The 18,686-nt window shown below is 37.0% G+C and overlaps 1 protein-coding gene across 1 annotated transcript in view; it reads left to right on the top strand.

Annotated features, from left to right (window-relative positions):
* Positions 1-18,172, top strand: part of LOC127977304 (metabotropic glutamate receptor 3-like) — a 41,286-nt gene extending 23,114 nt beyond the window's left edge. Inside the window, exons 4-6 of the mRNA XM_052582138.1 lie at positions 6,329-7,404; positions 10,171-10,348; positions 12,174-18,172. Of these exons, the coding sequence (XP_052438098.1) occupies positions 6,329-7,404; positions 10,171-10,348; positions 12,174-12,250 (1,331 nt within the window). The 3' untranslated portion in view covers positions 12,251-18,172. The remainder of the gene's footprint in view (positions 1-6,328; positions 7,405-10,170; positions 10,349-12,173) is intronic.
* The last annotated feature ends 514 nt before the right edge of the window (positions 18,173-18,686 follow it).

Genomic DNA, 18,686 nt, shown 5'->3' with positions numbered 1-18,686 from the left:
TCTAGCTCTCTTTCTATCTATGGAGAGCCTATTATTACTAAAGGTGCTTTCACACTTGAGCTTTTGGAGGCTATTTGTCATTTGTTTGGCTGGTTTTCAGAACTCGGATGCACACCTCTTGGCATTTTGTATGACCAGTGGCAGCCCATTTACACTTGATATTAACAGTGAGCCACTGGTCATAAAAGGTGTCCATACGAGTATATATAACAGGTATTCTAACAATGATAATGATTAAAATGTTTTAGTCACCAGGTGTACCATCTATAACCCTGAAGAATATTCCACTTCCTTCTAGAACGTTCTTCCAGCAGGACCTGTTTATGGCTTCTTGCATGTTAAAATTGTTAGAAGCGGTTAGCTGGATGTCACAAAGTGCTATTCACAGGCGGCTCCTCTTGTCAGTGGTGTTGTGTAAAAACCTTACCCTATGCGTCAGAGGATATCTGTGCTGCGAGGAGCCTGTCACATCTCCAAGAGCCCGACTCCTTGAATACCCTAACACACTGTGGCAACATGCCGTTGCTATAGCAATTAGGTCGCCACATGGCATCAAGTGATGAGGTAATCCAGTAGGGTTACAGAGGGGAGTTCTGTCAACAAAGAGAAAAAGAAAGCAAGATAGAGAAGGATACAGTACGTCCATTGAGACACTAAGCACAAACACACACTTGGATATTCGCCTTCATATTGCAAAACCGCATGATCTTTATTGCTTTCTACTACCTACAAAGGCAACTGCCTTCTTAAGCAACATCCAAACTAAAATAAAACTTCATATGTGACCCTGGACCACAAAACCAGTCTTAAGTCTCTGGGGTATATTTTTAGCAATAGCTTAAAAAACATTGTATGGGTCAAAATTAACGATTTTTTTATTTTATGCCAAGTAAATACCATGTTCTATGAAGATATTTTAAAATTTCCTACCGTAAATATATCAAAACTTAATTTTAATTAGTAATATGCATTAATAAGAACTTAATTTGGAAAACTTTAAAGTTGATTTTCTCAGTATTTAGATTTTTTGTAGCTTCAGATTCTAGATTTTCAAATAGTTATATTTCGACCAAATATTGTCCTCTCCTAACAAACCATGCATCAATGGAAAGCTTATATATTCAGCTTTCAGATGCTGTATAAATCTCAATTTCGAAAAATGTCACTTATGGGATATTCTATGTCTGGTACGCTTTGCACATTTAAAATGACAAATAGATAAATATTTAGAAATACGTATAGGTCATTTTAAATGTACTAAGCAATACCACTGCAATTCATTCAAAAACAATATAATAATACATATATTTGGAAAATTTGACTAACTAAAACTAATTTAGATGAGGCTATATATATTGTTGTATTTCTCCATGAAGGGTGCATCCAATTACAATTGCAATCTACACTACTTTGTAATAAAACACTAAGACATTTTAATAAAATTAAAAACAAAATCAGTATTTATTTGAACGAAATGCTGAAATAGAAACAGTACATAACCAGTAACATTGCAAATATATATATTATATACATATATGATTTAAAATGACTGTTAATAGAAAAATAAATAAATTCAAACATGTATGTAGAGGACAGTATAATTCTACCACTAAGATTTTTGAAACCATCACCTTTGTGTCTGAAACACCTGTGACGCCTCAAAATAATGTCTAGGTAGGCAGCTCACTAGAATCTGGAAATGAGTTATCAACACACACACACACACAATAGGATATTTGTGTTTTTCCATTTCTCAGACACTTTCAACCCACACACCATGAAACAAAACAATTGCTCGTCCGCCCACCATCGCCTCACACACACAAACAAACACACACACACACACACACATTGAAAGCTGGGATTTAAGCATCATCTCCATCTGAAGCCACTAGATCACTTACAACTAATTAGCCGCCTCTCAAATTCACAGATCTGGAGTAAATATTTATCATGCCTCACAACAATGGGTTATTATTTTAGCGATGGTGTATTTTTGGAGCAGCAGAAGCGTTTGACACTGAGCAGCTACAGAAGAGTTTTCACCTTGCATACATTCTTAACACACACACACACACAGAAAAACATCATAATACACTATGAAACAAAGCAATCGCTCATCCACCCACCATTAACACAGACACACACATGCACTACACACACACACTGAACTGGCACCGCAGAAAGAAGAGCTTGTGTACTTGTTGCTCTATGGAAGATTTATTGTCATGTAAACAGCGATGTGGGAAAGTCAGGCATGGATAGCATCTCTGTGCTCATACGACACAATCTCACAAAACTGTGTCCAAACTGCTGTGCATTTATATATCTGGAAAAAATCATAAACACATGCACAACTATCTAGCCGAGGTGGTAAACCAGGCAAGCCTCGAGTCTACTACAAAGAAAAAATCTCAAGTCAGTGGCTCACCTCATACATGTCCTTCTTAGCACAAAAAGTGCTTTATATTACTCATTTATTTCCCTTATATGAATTAAAAATATCCGAATAGATACTGTTTTTTGTTTGTTTGTTTTTTTGTCTACATTAATATTTAAAAGCTGATTCTTACAGCAGTTGCTAAACTGTGTTACAAGGGGGGGAAATATAGTAAATTGATCAAAAAACATTAGTTGTTAACCCATTAAATGAATGGAGATTTAGGAATGACTCATTTTTGGAGGAATATGACTCATTATGCAGAGAAATTAAAAAAAAATAATAATAATAAAAATAATAATAATAAAGCATCACATCTGTTTTTTTTTTTTCTTGACCAGCAATTCAGCATATTAGAATAATTTCTGAAGGATCATGTAACATGTATATATTCTTTTTTACTTATTCTACTTATTTACATTAATAATAAATATAAACATATTATTAATAATTGTATATATTTACTCACCCACATGCTATTCCAAACCGGGTTTTAATCTGCAGAACATAAATATTTTTAAAAATGTTTCCGTTGAAGGAAAATCACTGGTGTTCAAAATTTTGAAAGGAACTAAAGGTAGCATAAAGGTTATCAATTAATCTCCAGCAATTTAATCCAAATCTTCAGAAAACATATGATCATGAGATGCATGATGAACGGAGCAATATTTAGGGAGCTAGTTAATCTCGAATCAAATGAAACGATTGATCAGCTCATGTATACACCCAAGAACCAGTTAGGAACCAGTTAGGTTTGATGTTACTGAAAGGTAGATGTAGCCTATTTGATTTGAACTCTGTAATCATTTGTTGAATTAAAAATATATATATATTATAATAATAAAAATGAATAAATAAGTAAATAATAATAATAATTTAGTCTTAAATTTCACTCTGGGTGACAAAAGCAATGTAAATGGCATGTGTAAATGTAGACTGAGAGGTTTTAGTTGTTCTGTTACTCATTGTGCAAAAATAATTCATTGTTATAACATTTTTGCATCATCTACCACAAGTCCAAGTAGACACCTGAGTCATTTCTTTTAAGTAAGCAAGTCACAAATCCTTAAAAGTGCAATTCGAGTCAAATCATGTATCTGTAGTCCTCCACCTCTGCTATCTACTCATGACACAGCTCTTTATCATTTCTTTCTGCTCTCCATTCTCGGCGAAGAAGCTCTTTAAAACACAACTGTCAAACTCAGCTGTGCATGTCTGTAGATGTGTGTGTGAGGGTCCTTGACAGGGATGCTGTATCTGAATGGCGACTGTCAGTTGCATAGGTGTGCACAGTAGAGATATGTTGTTTTTAAGCCTTGAATTTTGGAAACGTCTCGGATGCCAGATTGGCATGTTGTGGTACCTCAGAGTCAAGCGGATCATGCTTAGCAGCGATGCCACATCGCCAACTCTATGTGTCTCTGTCAAAATGGAAAATAATGTTACCATGGAGCTTAAAAAGTAACTGACAAGCGTATATTACCAAAGAGAGAGTCAGAAAGAGAGAATGCACAAGTTGCCTTGAAAAAGAAAAAAAAACCCTGAAACTAGCACTTTTTCTGTTGAACACAATAGTGTTTTATATTTTTATATTTATAGTGTTTTATGAATGGATGTATAAAACATACATTGTAAAAAATAAATCTAGTTAATCTTAAAATCTTAAGTTGCAGCTTAAAAAAATAAGTGCATAACAACCCTGACTGCATTTATACACTTGACATGATGTACACTGCTGTTTGTAATGCCTTAATGATGATCTTTATGCCATGTGTCAAAATCTGTTAACGATTTTTTGAATCCCCTGTGAGAGAGAGGTAAATTATAAATTCATGTTCATCCTCAGTAGGTCTGTGAATGTTTATGTTCCTCTGAGTGATTCGTGTCAAGCAATAATAGAAAGAATTGCTCCTCTCACACAGGTTAAACTGCTCTTGCCAGATCTGTTCAAATCAATAAAGCTATTCTAAGGCACCGTCAGACTATAAGCCTGATTTGTTGCATCTGTGCAACATCTGCAAACATCTGTCAGGGATGCACAGAGAGATATTCTGAACCACGCTGGTTTTTGTCAATGATAAAACTCTGTTCTATAACACAAGGTATCAAAAGATCGTAAAATAAAAGTATAAAACATTTACAATAAAGTAATAATTTTGCAGACTGCAATTAAATAAGAGAATTCACGATTGAACTCGGATCAAATCAAATTATGACCCATATCCTATATCTATCCATCCACACAATGATCTAATATCTGCATTTCAATCATACTGATCTATCCATCAACCTATCACTCAAAGATATATTTCGGTAGACCATAACCACATATCTATCCATCCATCACTGAATATCTGTGATAGATAGATAGATAGATAGATAGATAGATAGATAGATAGATAGATAGATAGATAGATAGATAGATAGATAGATAGATAGATAGATAGATAGATAGATAGATAGATAGATAAAAATAAAAAAGAAAGAAAAAGAAAAGAAAAGAAAAAAGAAAAAAAGAAAAAGAAAGCATTTCTCCCATAATAGGTATGTCCATATCCTTAGAGGCTCAGCGCAAGCTAATTAACTGCAATTAGTGTTTGTAACGGGGAATTATATTACAGTTAATTACCCTGTTACCAGATGCTGATTATTTAATATTGGGGTGTGCTCAACATCTGCTGTCAATGAGGAATGATTACACATTATCGAGGGTCACATGCCTTCAAATTCTGGAACGAACAGATGAGCTATGAAGAAATGAACTATGGGCCACAGAAGGTTAATTTGATCCAGCAAACAATGAAGTTCTCGAATACAGCAAGACGTGTGTGGATTTCATTGCACCTCAGCTGCATGTGTGTGTGTGTGTGTGTGTGTGTGTGTGTGTGTGTGCATGGGTGTTGACATTGACGTTATCTTTGTGAATGATGGGGTTCATAACTTCTAACCTGTTTTCCTTATCTGATGAATCATCATCCAGCAGCGAGCTTTCAAAGACCCTCGGAGCAATTACACTGTGCAGAGAAAATGCACTGCACCAGATTTTGATGTAGCCTACTATTTGTGTGTCTTCATATGCTGTAGTTAAAATTACAAAAATAAGTATTTACTGTTATAAATACATATACATATACATATACACATCCCTGAAAGAATCATTTAACTAGCTGAATATGTATAGATGTACGGTATATATTTATAAAAGTAATAATAATACCTGTTATATAGACAGAGGGACAGAAAATGGATGGATGGACAGATAAACAGATAGATCCAGAGACAGAGAGATAGACTGACAACAACTGTCAACATCTCCACAACTTCAATTCTCACTCTTTCTCTTGCCCCTATAGAAAATAATCACTTGTAAAAACAGTAGTGACAGTTTCACCGTTATCCCTTGAGGGGCATTTTCTTCTTGTCTTTACTCCTGGTTCACAATATATCATTCTCCCCGAGGCCAAAACGCAAGACAGAAGCATCAGCTCCTCTATGCTCATTTGCCCGTGTCTTATTTTGCAATGTGCTGACCAAGGACGCTTACTCCCAGAGCCCCGAGCTACAGTATGGGTTGTATGGGAGACTTCATATGAACAATAAAACCAATACCTAGCACATAAACCCTGACAGTAAGCAGCACGGTTCCTCATCAAACCAAACTCTGCTCAAAATCGAATGGTGTTGCAAAGTCATTTTGTTTAGAGATTTGATGATACTTTTCTTTGCCTACTATAATTGCTTCATGAGCCTGCAGCCATTTACGTACTTACTGATAATAACCAAAGACAGTCATAAAGGGAACTATCTGTTCTCGAGTTAATAATGTGTTTCGTTCCACTTGATATGTGTGAATTAACTTCTCCCGTCTTTCTCTTACTCTCTCTCAAGCTCCGTTCTCCCCTGCTGGCTCGGAGAATCAAGTAAAGTTTGATGCGTATGGTGACGGAATGGGCCGATACAACATCTTCAACTACCAGCGTGTGCCAGGCAGCGACAAGTTCACTTATATCCAGGTTGGAGAGTGGGCAGAGAGTCTTACCCTAAATGAGGGCTTGATTGGCTGGCCGAGGGGAGCGGATGTACCCACGTCCCAATGCAGTGATCCTTGTGCTCCCAATGAGATGAAGAAGATGCAAGCAGGCGAATACTGTTGCTGGATTTGTACACCTTGTGAGCCCTATGAATACCTGCCAGATGAGTTCACATGCATGCCCTGTGCACCCGGCCAATGGCCCCGTCCTGACCTGACCGGATGCTACGACCTTCCTGAGGACTACATCATGTGGGAGGATGCTTGGGCCATTGGACCCATCTCGATTGCATGCGTTGGCTTCATATGTACCTTAATGGTCTTTGTTGTTTTCATTCGGCACAACGACACGCCACTGGTCAAAGCGTCCGGTCGTGAGCTGTGCTACATCCTGCTGCTGGGCGTCTTCATGTCCTACGTCATGACTTTCATATTCATTGCAAAACCTTCGCCTATCGTGTGCACGCTGCGGAGGTTAGGCCTCGGTACCTCGTTTGCAGTATGCTACTCCGCCTTGCTCACGAAGACCAATCGCATCGCTCGCATCTTCAGCGGTGTAAAAGAGGGCGGAGCACAGAAGCCACGCTTCATCAGTCCCAGCTCACAGGTGTTCATCTGTCTGTTGTTGATCTCCGTGCAGCTCTTGTTGGTGTCTGTCTGGCTACTCGTAGAAGTGCCTGGCACACGGCGGTTCACAACTCCGGAAAAACGTCAGACTGTCATTTTGAAGTGTAATGTACGGGACTCTAGCATGCTGCTGTCGCTGAGCTACGACATGGTTCTGGTGGTCCTCTGCACGGTCTATGCCTTCAAGACCCGCAAGTGTCCGGAGAACTTCAATGAGGCCAAGTTCATCGGCTTCACCATGTACACCACCTGTATCATCTGGCTGGCCTTCTTGCCTATCTTCTACGTCACCTCCAGTGACTACAGGGTACGTCTGACACTGTAAAATTAATTCTGTAAAATTAAAGTTAAAAGAAATTCATATAACTGCAATAAGTGTAACATTTAAAGGGATAAATCACCCAAAAATGTTATTGTGTCACTGTCTGGCTATGAACATGTCATTCCAAACCTGTATGACACTATTTCTTCTGTCGAACACAAAATAAGATATTTTGTGTTTGTCAATGGGCTCCAATGTTGCTTTGTTGCCAAAGTTAAAGTATCTTCTTTTGTTCTGATATGAAACAATGACAAAAGTTACATTTTTGGATAAACTTCCCTTCAAGTAGAAGAGGAAGGTTTGTCAGGGCAAATCTTGAATGAAGGATTCATTAAGCCTCGTCTGAAAGTTTAAAGATGTTTCATAGGGCTTATACACAGACAGATCTATAATATTTAAAATGTATAGATTGTTTGTTATATACATTTTTAAAAGAGTGTAAAAATGCTAAATTCTAATAATAGCAGACAAATCAAATAACAGAATCCAAGTCAACAATACATTTGAACAGTAACATATGTGACTCTGGACCACAAAATCAGTCATAAGTGTAATTATTATTGTTTTTTTTTTTTTATAAATAAGCTTTCCATTGATGTATGATTTGTTAGAATATGATAAAACTGTCTGATATATAAATATAAAAAAATCTTGAATCTGACTGTGCAAAAAAGAAAATTGGCTTTAAAGTTGTCCAAATGAAGTCCTTAGCAATGCATACAATGGGTAAAATAAATATTGTATGCATCACTATTTTTTTCAGTAATATATATTTCCAAAGTTGCTGTTAACTTGATATTTTACCAGATGTCGGTAACATCCCAAGTAATCCATACATACAAAGAAAACTAAACAAATAAATTCAGAAATTAAGTTATGTGTAATAAAATGGAATGACAGAGTTTTACTTGGGTTGTTACCAACATCTGGTGATTATCATCTAGTGATCTGGTATTACTAATCAAAAAATACGTTTTGTTATATTTAAATTAAGAAATTGACAATATATCCTGATGGCAAATGATCTTTACTTTATATCCTAATGATTTCTGGCATAAAAGAAAAAATCAATAATTTTGACCTTTACAATGTATTGTTGGCTATTGCTACAAGTATACCTGTGTGACTTCAGACATATAAGATATATAAATTCAGATTTAATGATTCTGCAGAATTGGAATATGATGTGGTGAATGATGAATATGTTTGCAAAAAAAATATATCATGGAATTATTAAATAATACATCCTTTTTTATAACTTGAATTATTAGAGAACTAATATTCTGAGGGTAGGGGACATCTTACTTATCTTTTTACTTAAAAAAAACAAAAAAAAACAATATTTGTTATTGTACAAATTGAAATGAATTCAGCTTGCTTTGGGGTGTGGCCAAATTGATTACATTTCCAGCTCATGAATTTCAAGGTAACCAATTCTTAACATTTATATTGTTATAGCCATTCCTGTCTGACATAAGCAGAAATACTGCTCAAATCAAATGAAAGTACCTGAAGCTAACTGAACACAGATTTAATCTGCTTTAGTGAGAATGAATCAAACTGATCTGAGCTGAAAAGCGGAACCAGAAAAAAAGCCATTGACATGCAAAACAGAAGACGTTGTCTTGTATCCACGCTTGTGGGACCGCAAGACGCCTGCTGTTCAGATAGCTGTTACGTGTATTAAGAATTACACCAAGTAAGCAGAACTGTCAATCTGTTGACAAATTTAAATCTTCAGCAAACATGTAGCCTCAACAGAAAACTTCTCAATAGCTCGTAGATGCAACAAATATATCACATAGAGCGATTCAGTCTCTATAACCCAGCTTGTCATTCACCACACCAGCTTGAAGTACCCAAACAGCATTGCCACTCAAGAGAGAAACTGGACCATGTAGACAGCCTGCTGACGCAAAGAGGAATTCTTGCAGTGAGCAGGACGAAAACGTATATTACTAGGCCACAGTCAATGAAGTGCGAAGAGAGGCTCTTTGCTCAAGAGACACGGCCCTCAGAGACCGTTCGCGCAGAATGCTGATGCCTGTAGAAGCACAGGATAGTTGAAAGATACAGAAACCCGAGTGCAAATGCATGCAGAGCTATAAACCGACCGAGTAAAACACAACAGAATAAGACCGCCTTCATAAGATGGCTCATGCTGATTACATTGCAGAAAATATGAGCAAGACTAACAGAACAGCTTATCTGTTCGCGTATTTTTAGCAGGACATGAACATACGCGCACGGGGAACCCGCTGATAAGTCATAATGAGATAAAAGTCTAACTGAAAGGATCATACCGTTCGTTTAGCACTCTGTGAAATCGTTCCTTAAGCGGAACAGCGTTGGATAGTTAGTGAAGATCTAGATTCCCCTGGGCTGAGAAAATTCTGTTCAGTTTAGCGTTATATCCGTCCTCCTATTCGTTCTCTAACAGCGGTGCGCCTTGACGGGGGACCGCAGGGAACAACACAAAGATCTAAAACTGGAGGGAGGAAAATTATGTTGCTAATGGGAGACGTTCAACTACTTCTAATCAAATGCTATTTACGCAGCACTTCGCTAAATGTCACTGTTATTATACCCCCGTGCTCTACCTCTTTATTAGCCGAGGGGGTTCTTGATAGTTACAACTAATAGCTTCTGATTATGGGAATGAATGGGAGTCACCATAGAGACAATGAGGGTGAGACATGAATTGTGGTTTTCCTCTCTCTCTCTCTCTCTCTCTCTCTCTCTCTCTCTCAGGTCCAAACCACAACCATGTGTATATCTGTCAGTCTGAGTGGATTTGTGGTGCTGGGCTGCATGTTTGCCCCCAAAGTCCACATCATCATGTTCCAGCCTCAGAAGAACGTCGCCAGTCACCGGTTAAACATGAACCGGTTTAGTGTGAGTGGGCCGGCCACTAGCTACGCGTCCCAAGGTGAGATCTACACCCAAAACGAAAATATATTTCGCCATATTTGAAGTTTAAGTACGTTACATTGGTCACAGATTATTTTACGGTCCAATTCTCGCTATTATCAAACCATTAACTACAAATTTTGCCTCAGTTAACTCCTAATTTAGCTAGTAAGGTTGCTGTTAAGTTTAGGTATTGGGTAGGATTAAGGATGTAGAATATGGTCATGCAGAATATGTACTTTATAAGTACTAATAAACAGCCAATATGTTAATAACAGGCATGCTAACAAACAACTAGTTAACAGTGAGAATTTGTCCCTATACTAAAGTGATACCATCACGTTTATGCCATTCACTTTAATAATACAATTGTTTGAGAAAATAAAATTGAATAGTGAAATTTGTTGCAATAAATAAAAATTAAACATTAAATAAATACCTACTTATTACTTTTTTAAGCAATTAGACTTACAATTTTAACTTAGCAGACTGACTGGTAACTACCCAGGACAAATAGAGTCAAAATAAAGTATAAAATAATATATTTTTTTAAATTGTCAGAATCAATCAATTGTATTGCCATGGTTGTGGCTTGATGGGTCTAATGTGATAATGTATTATATAATTTCACAATCATGAATCACAATCAAAACTTGCAACCACTTAGAGCCAAAAAAGGCACAAAAATAAACTGCACAAAGTGAGAAAATGCTGCAAAGCACAAGTGACACACAAGGCAAACTGGTTGCCAGTGTTGAACTTTCCGCAGTGCTTACACAGACGGTTTGTAGTGATTACAGCCCTTTGATATGCCAATTTACACTGAGGATTTTAATGTCAGCATTGTCACACAGAGCAGTTGTGTAAGAGCCCAGAGGAAATGTGTGGCTGAGCGGCCGTTCTGCCGCCTGATGCTGGGTAATAAGCCCATGTGTGCACAGAAAACAGCTTCTGCTCTAATGCATTATTCACAAGCACAAAAACAGATCAGGTAAACAGTTTCATCTTTATTTACATTTTATCCATCTAATAAATAACATGAAAGACACTGCAAAGAAGAGAAGACACTGCAGAGCAGAGATCACATACAGTTACATGCAAGGAGCGAAGAGAGGAGGAGGGAGGTGATGAGAGGAGAATCAAATTAGGGAAAAACGATGTCGGTGAACTATGTGAAGTTCGTGGTCCCTTTTATGTGAAGTTGGCCATCTGTAAACCTGGCTGTGTTTGGAATTGCATTTTAACATCTATTTAACATCACTATTGCTGCAGTATACAGAATACTTTTAAACACAGTATGGACATTTTCATTATGCACGGAATATCTTAATAAGTGATTTCCCTATACCGACTTTATATTCACACTTTATCTTAAGGCCTAATTCTCACTTTTAACTATGAGAGTTGCCTCAAAACCATCCTAATGTGTTGCTTATCAGTAGTTAGTAAGGTAGGTGTTAGATTTAGGTATGGGGCAGGATTAAGAGATCTAAAATATGGTAATGCAGAATAAGGCATTGATATGTGTTACTATATAATACTAATATACAGCCAATATGCTAGTAATATGCATGCAATTAATATTGAGTATTTCTTCCTTAATATTTCTAATGCTATTTCAGTTTTAAATAATCAAAAATAATATGCATTACTGCATGATTTTATAAAAACGTTGGGATAAATTTCTTGCGAAAATAACTATATGCAGTTATTTGCTATAACTATATGATATTATATGCAGTAACAAATATAAAAAATGACTTGTTAGCTCCCACCTCTTTTACATTCCTGTGTCCATACCTTCTTTTCATTTGTCTAATTCTCCTTTTGCTCTCTTTCTTAAGCATCTGTTAGCGCCCAATACGTTCCGACGGTGTGCAACGGCAGAGAGATCGTCGACTCCACCACTTCCTCTCTGTGACCTCGCCTCTTCCTCCAGACTCCTGCTCCTTAGCGACTGTTAGCCAATCAGCACACATTGTGCTCTGCCCAAGAACTAGGTCTGCCTACAGTGTGTAGAAAGTGTGTATGATTATGATGATTATTAAATTATTTTTAGGGCTTGTTGTAAATATAAACTGACGTTGTAGAGAAACAAAAGAACAAAAAAAAAATCCTTTATAGAGAGATTTTGGAAACTTTTGTTTTGATAGCTTTATTATGTGTGTTGTAAACGGCCATGATGTGATAATGTAAAACTCAAACCAGTTTTTGATCGGGCCACAGTAGAGACTGACAGAAACGGCTCCGCCTGCAATACTGGACACTGGAATTTGTGGTCGTTTTCTTTTGTAGGCCTCACTGTAATAACCTAAACTGTATGTATTTCTATGTTGTACATTTTGTACAGAATCTTAACCGATGGTTTTAACAGCACAAGGTGACAGTATTAGAGTCTATGCTGGTCATGAGGTCCAGAGCAGGAAAACCATCGAGTAAGCACTCGCACCTCTTCACGTCGTCTCATCACAGGCAGTGGCTGTATGCCAGAGGTTACAACACCATTTTAGTACACTGTCATGACATCTGAAAGCATATTACATTAACTGGATCTCATAAGCGTTGCGTTCGGATTGGCTGTGAAGCATGATTATGTTGCAGAGCAGATGTGCAGTGCTCTGAGATGTTATATGTTTACATTGCCTGTGACGAGAAGACTTCAGGGACAAAAAGTCTGGAAGATGAGCATGTGAGGTATTTTTTAAGTTGATATGTACCTCTTTTCCACCATAATGGTGCCATCCCACATTTGTCGACTGGATAAACGGTGATTCGCCAGGAAAAAAAATCACGTCCACACCTACCCTTAAAACTACGGAAGTAGTTTTATTTTCTCGTTATCTCGACATAACGAAAGTTTGTTTTCTCGTTATAAAAACATGAAAGTTTTACTGAAAACGTCTTTCGTTATGTCTAGATAACGAGAAAATTAAGTCGTTATAACGAGAAAACGATTTTCGTTATGTTGAGATAACGAGAAAATGACTTTGGTTATTTCGAGATAACGAGAAAATGACTTTGGTTATTTCGAGATAACGAGAAAATTAAGTCGTTATAATGAGAAAACAAGAAGGAAAAAAATTATAATGCATGGCAGCTTAGAACTTCCGTAAAAACCTGTTTGTCATGAAGCAAGAAAGAGTATTGTCAAAGGGCAAACAATAGGATAGTTCCCTCACCAAATAAATTTTTTTAAACATAAATTGGAATTGTAAATAATTGTAAATTAAGGAGAAAAATTTAAATTGCTAATATTTACATTATCTTTTGCTCACCAAGGCTGCATTTAATCAAAAATGCATTAACATTGTGAAACATTATTACAATTTAAAATAATCGTTTTCTATATAAAAAGATTTTAAAATGTGATTTATTTCTTAAATGGCAAAGCTGAATTTTCAGAATCATTACTCCAGTCGTTAGTGTCACATGATCCTTCAGAAATCATTCTAATATGCTGATTTGCTGCTTGATGAACATTTCTAATCTTCAATTTTAAAAATAGTTGTGCTGCTTAATATTTCTGTCTACCCCAACACTGGCACCGGCGCCATTTCAGTGGAAAACTGGTGATAATCAGTTGTGTTTCTGGTGTGTGAAATGCTTTGTGATGCAGTGAATGTAAAATGTATTCTGTTGTTCGATATCGGCTTGTTGTGCCTTATCATTTGTCCTATAGTTTTAATACGAGAGGTTCCTCAGAGCCTTTGGGCGGGGGGGGCCAGGCCATTTTTTACAGACGTCTTTTTTTACATTTCAGAAGTTTTATACATTTCTATGTTTTTCTGTTGGTTCGTTTGGAATAGAGTGGGATGATTGGGTTCTTTGACAAGCTGAAGATTGAGGAGAGCTAAAATGTTAAAACTTTGCTCGTTTTTAGCTTGCGGTCATCTCACGGCCCCAAGGGATTCTGTACAATATCACGCTATCTAATGTAAGTGTCAAACTGTATCATGTAGGACCATCCATTCTTGGCTCGTCAAAAAGAGACATAGTAAACAAACATGTAACAGTAACCTAGAAATGCTAAAGCTCTCAACATTCATAATTCATCAGCATGGCAGCAAAGGAAATCATTTGTATGTCAGTTAACAGAACCAGGATGTGAACATACACAGCAGGAATGTGAAAATCAGATGACAGAAAAACATAACCAATCAATGACAGATTTAGTCTTCCAATGGAGATGGACTTGCTCACAGAAGAGACACAAGAGATACAAATTTATACAATCAATATGCAGCTGAGCCCATTAAAACTATACACTCGCTCACTTTTTTCCTTTTTTTGCCCACTAATTAGTGATTACTATGGTGAGCAACAGGATTGCAATTCCAACAAACACCTAAACCTAAGTAAATGTCATTAGCTAGCCTGACTCAAAACTCAGAAAAACCTGCAAAGCAACATTTAAAAACACTCTGAACATCTGTAGCACCTGAATAGTAACTTGCTAAAAAAACACGTAAAACATTTGAACAATTGCATAGCAACACCCTGGAAACAGCTTGGAACGCCTTAAAACCATGCTAACCAACACATAGAAACACCTTAAGAACTGCATAACTACACCCTGGCAACCATCCAAAAGAACCTAGTAACTGTAAAAATGGAACTTTAGCAACTGCATAGCAATGCTAGCAAACATTCTAAAAACCACCCAGAATATCTTCACAACTCCATAGCAACACCCTGATAACCAACCAGATACTAGCAACTGCACAGTAACGTCCTAAAAACCACTCCAAACATCTCAGCAGTTGCATAGAAACACCCTGGTAACCAACCAAATCCTAACGACAGCACAGTAACAATCTGAAAACCACCCAGAACATCTTCACAACTCCATAGCAGAGGTCGTGTTAACCAAAAGTTGTCCGTCATTGACAGAATCTTTTTTTTTAGAAGTGACGGAAAAATCTGAAGGCCGTCTGTCACTTTGACAGATCACGCTGAGGGTGATCTATTGTAAATTATAACTGTAATTCCCACAGTGTAGCTGCAGAGTCAGCCTCCAGAACAAAAATAAAACAGTCACGAGTGATTTGCTTTGCATTTGATTACGCACAGGTGAGTAGCAAGTAAAATGCGAGACGATCAGTTGAATTTCAAAATAAAATAGAATGCCAGAATTTGAAATTTGTTTCATATCAAAAGTAACAACGCACAAAGATTAGCCTATTGGGATTTACTGGATGAGGCACACTATATCATAGACTGAAAATAGCATTGATTTAGATTCAAGAATAGATATTGGTTCACAAAAATTAGAAACTATTAAAATAGGGTTGTTGTTTTTTTACCCAGCCCTAGCATATTCTGTTGTTTTAGTGGCCTCCGCTGTCACTGTGGGTTGTGTGTTGAAAATTAAAAGTTATGCACAGTCTCTGTTCATCTATTCTCTTTATAAATAAATAAATGCATAAACCTATATGCTTGTCCTGTAGGTTAATTATTAAAAATTAATATGTGAACAAAAATAAAAGCAATTAAATGTGTTATTATAATTAAAACATGCAAATTTAAATAACAGGTAATAATAGATTATGACAGAATTTTTATGACCCTGTCCATTAAAATAAAATAAAAAAGTCTAACCAACCTCTGCTCCACAGCAACACCCTGGAAACCAACCACACCCTAACAACAGTACGGTAACATTCAACCACCCAGAACATTTTTGCATGCAACTGCATAGATCAATAAATCTAAATTTTGCACTTTGTAAAAAATAACTTCAAAACCGTATGAGTAGAGCAGAGACAGTCCACATTTGAAACAAAGAAAGCCAGTGAGTGTAGAGAGATAAACAGCGTGGTTTATGTAATGTATTTCACTGCCCCTAAACTCCAGTCCCATACTCAGCAGCTCAATGCTTTTGCGGTGAGGCTTACAGTAAAACACCCTCCCAAAATCTGCACACATCCTCTTTCTGCACGTTAAGTTGCTAGGGGTCCTCGTTCCAGCCTTAGCCTCTTTAAGAATGTTTTTGAGAGAAGAAAAAGTCAAATGTGGCGGTTTCGTCTGAGTGGCTTAGAAACGTTTTAGGAGGGAGCCGAGACTGCAGTGTGCGCAGAAACACACATGGAGAGTGAGCCTCCCTCACCCACTGCAGCGGTTTCATTTCAGAGTGGGGATCGAGGGTCTTACTGCAGAAGCAACCGGCTGTGTCTAAACGCGTCACTGCGTGGGAAAGTTTAAGGCAAACTTTCAGACATCTGTTCATGTTTGACATAAATCTTCACACCACAGCAGAATACGGATTTCAGTCCTGTTTGGAGTGCTAAATACGGTTAGGTTCATAAACTGTTTTGAAGTGACAACCGTCCGTATCCTATAACCAAAGTGACAACTTCACACTCACAGGTGTCACATCTGAATTCAACCAAGTTCAGTTGATGTGTGAGCAGAACTACAGATGATAAATAGTGGAATGTGTACTATGTAAGAAGAGAGCAAGATAGTAGTATCACAGTACACCGAAAACAATTTGAGATTTTACTGATTTTGAAATGATTTCTCAGGCTATACAATGTGCTTCTTCATATGAACAGATTTGGAGAAATTTAGCATTTTATCATTCGCTCCCCAATGGATCCTCTGGGTTAGGGTTGCTGTCAGAATGAGTCCAGACAGCTGATGAAAACATCACCATAACTCCAGTTCATCAATTAACATCTTTGTGAATCAAAAAGTTACACGTTTGTAAGAAACAAATCAATCATTGTTTCAAAACAACTTCAGACCACTGCTTCTGTCCAAAAAGTCCATAATAAAGGACACTATGGGATGCGTTTTATTGGAAAAATTACATTATTTTTAATTATAGACCATATGTTTTTTTTTTAGAAACATACAGCCTTTTGCTTTTTAAGATATTAATTGATGGACTGGAATCTTGTGGATTTCTTGTTGTTTATTGTGATGTTTTTATCAGCTGTTTGGACTCTCATTCTGATGGCACCCATTCACTGCAGAGGATCCATTGGTGAGCAAGTGATGTACTGCTACATCTGTTCTAATGAAGAAACACATTCATCTACATCTTGAATGGCCTGAGGGTGAGTAGATTTTTACCAAATTTTTAGCAAATTTTTGGGTAAACTATTTCTAAGTGTCTGGGCAGACTAGGTAACTGAGAAAAACAAGTTTTTTGACTCATCTAAGAAAGAAAAAGTTGGCAAAAAATTGTTTAGATTAATCAAACTATATCAAAACAATACAAAATCTTGATGTTTACTGTGGTTATGTCCATCACTTATGGTCACAAGCACGGCTCAAGACCAGACCTGTACAGAATCTGCAGACTTTTCCCCACATTTTTCTGGAAAGAAAAATATGAGAAAATCTGTTAAACACAGCTAAGATTATCAACTTACTTGCCAAAATACTTAATAAATATAACTTCAGCAGGTTCCAATATTGTGAAAATCAGTTAAACTGATTCTGTACAGGCCTGGAAGTTTAAAAAAAATGATTAATTTTGTTTTCTGTTGTATGTACAGGACAATGTAGTGTCACATCTGTTAGTAAGTACAGTACAGTTGTCAAACCCAAATATTGAATGTGTCACTGGACACTCTTCCTCTGTCTGTTTTTCTGAAACAGCATGTTCGTTGGATGTACCAAGAACAATTTGGGATGATTTTGAATTTGTATGTAACGCATAAATAGACTAAAAACCCTCCTTCAGATCTGTAAAGGAGTTACAAATGTGTGGGATGTGTACTTCGGGAAGGGACTGAAATTTTCGGTTTGACCACAAAGCAATAGAACAGTACCCATGGTGCGGGGTGCAATAAAAAAGGACATTATGGCATCATAATAAACAAACTACTGTAAATGATGAATTGTCTGTTTTATTCCTCATGTCGAGGTTGTGGGATAACAGTGAATCTTTATCATACACAAACACATGTTGACGTACCTTCTCACCATTTCTGTCATTGGGACTGTGATGGATTCAGATGTCTCACAAAGACGAGTCAGGTAAGCATTTCCTCACTGAAATGTAAAATGAAAAAAACCTTCCCTGGGTGTTCTCTCTTCCACTAAATTATTCTGCTGACATCCAATCAGCTGGCTTCTGGCTTTCTAAAGAGGACGAAGCAGCAGAGATTATGAGCGGGGAAAATGGAATGCAATTTTTGCCAGGGATTTTCTGGCCAGAATAATACATCGGAAGTGCTGAAGTCTTTGAAAACTCTTCCTTTTATCAGCCACGAGAGTTCGTCTGAGGAGAGAGAGAGTGAGGACAGGTGAGAGAGAAACGAGAGAGAACGGCATGAATGAGAGAGTTAAAGTAATGGCTGAGGGATAGAGATAGTGAGGGATTTTTTATTTTTGGTGAATTGTGC

This window comes from Carassius gibelio, chromosome B18, assembly GCF_023724105.1.
Source record: "Carassius gibelio isolate Cgi1373 ecotype wild population from Czech Republic chromosome B18, carGib1.2-hapl.c, whole genome shotgun sequence".
Taxonomy (NCBI): domain Eukaryota; kingdom Metazoa; phylum Chordata; class Actinopteri; order Cypriniformes; family Cyprinidae; genus Carassius; species Carassius gibelio.
Note: the sequence above shows the minus strand (reverse complement) of the source record. Positions and strands in the feature narration are given on the sequence as shown.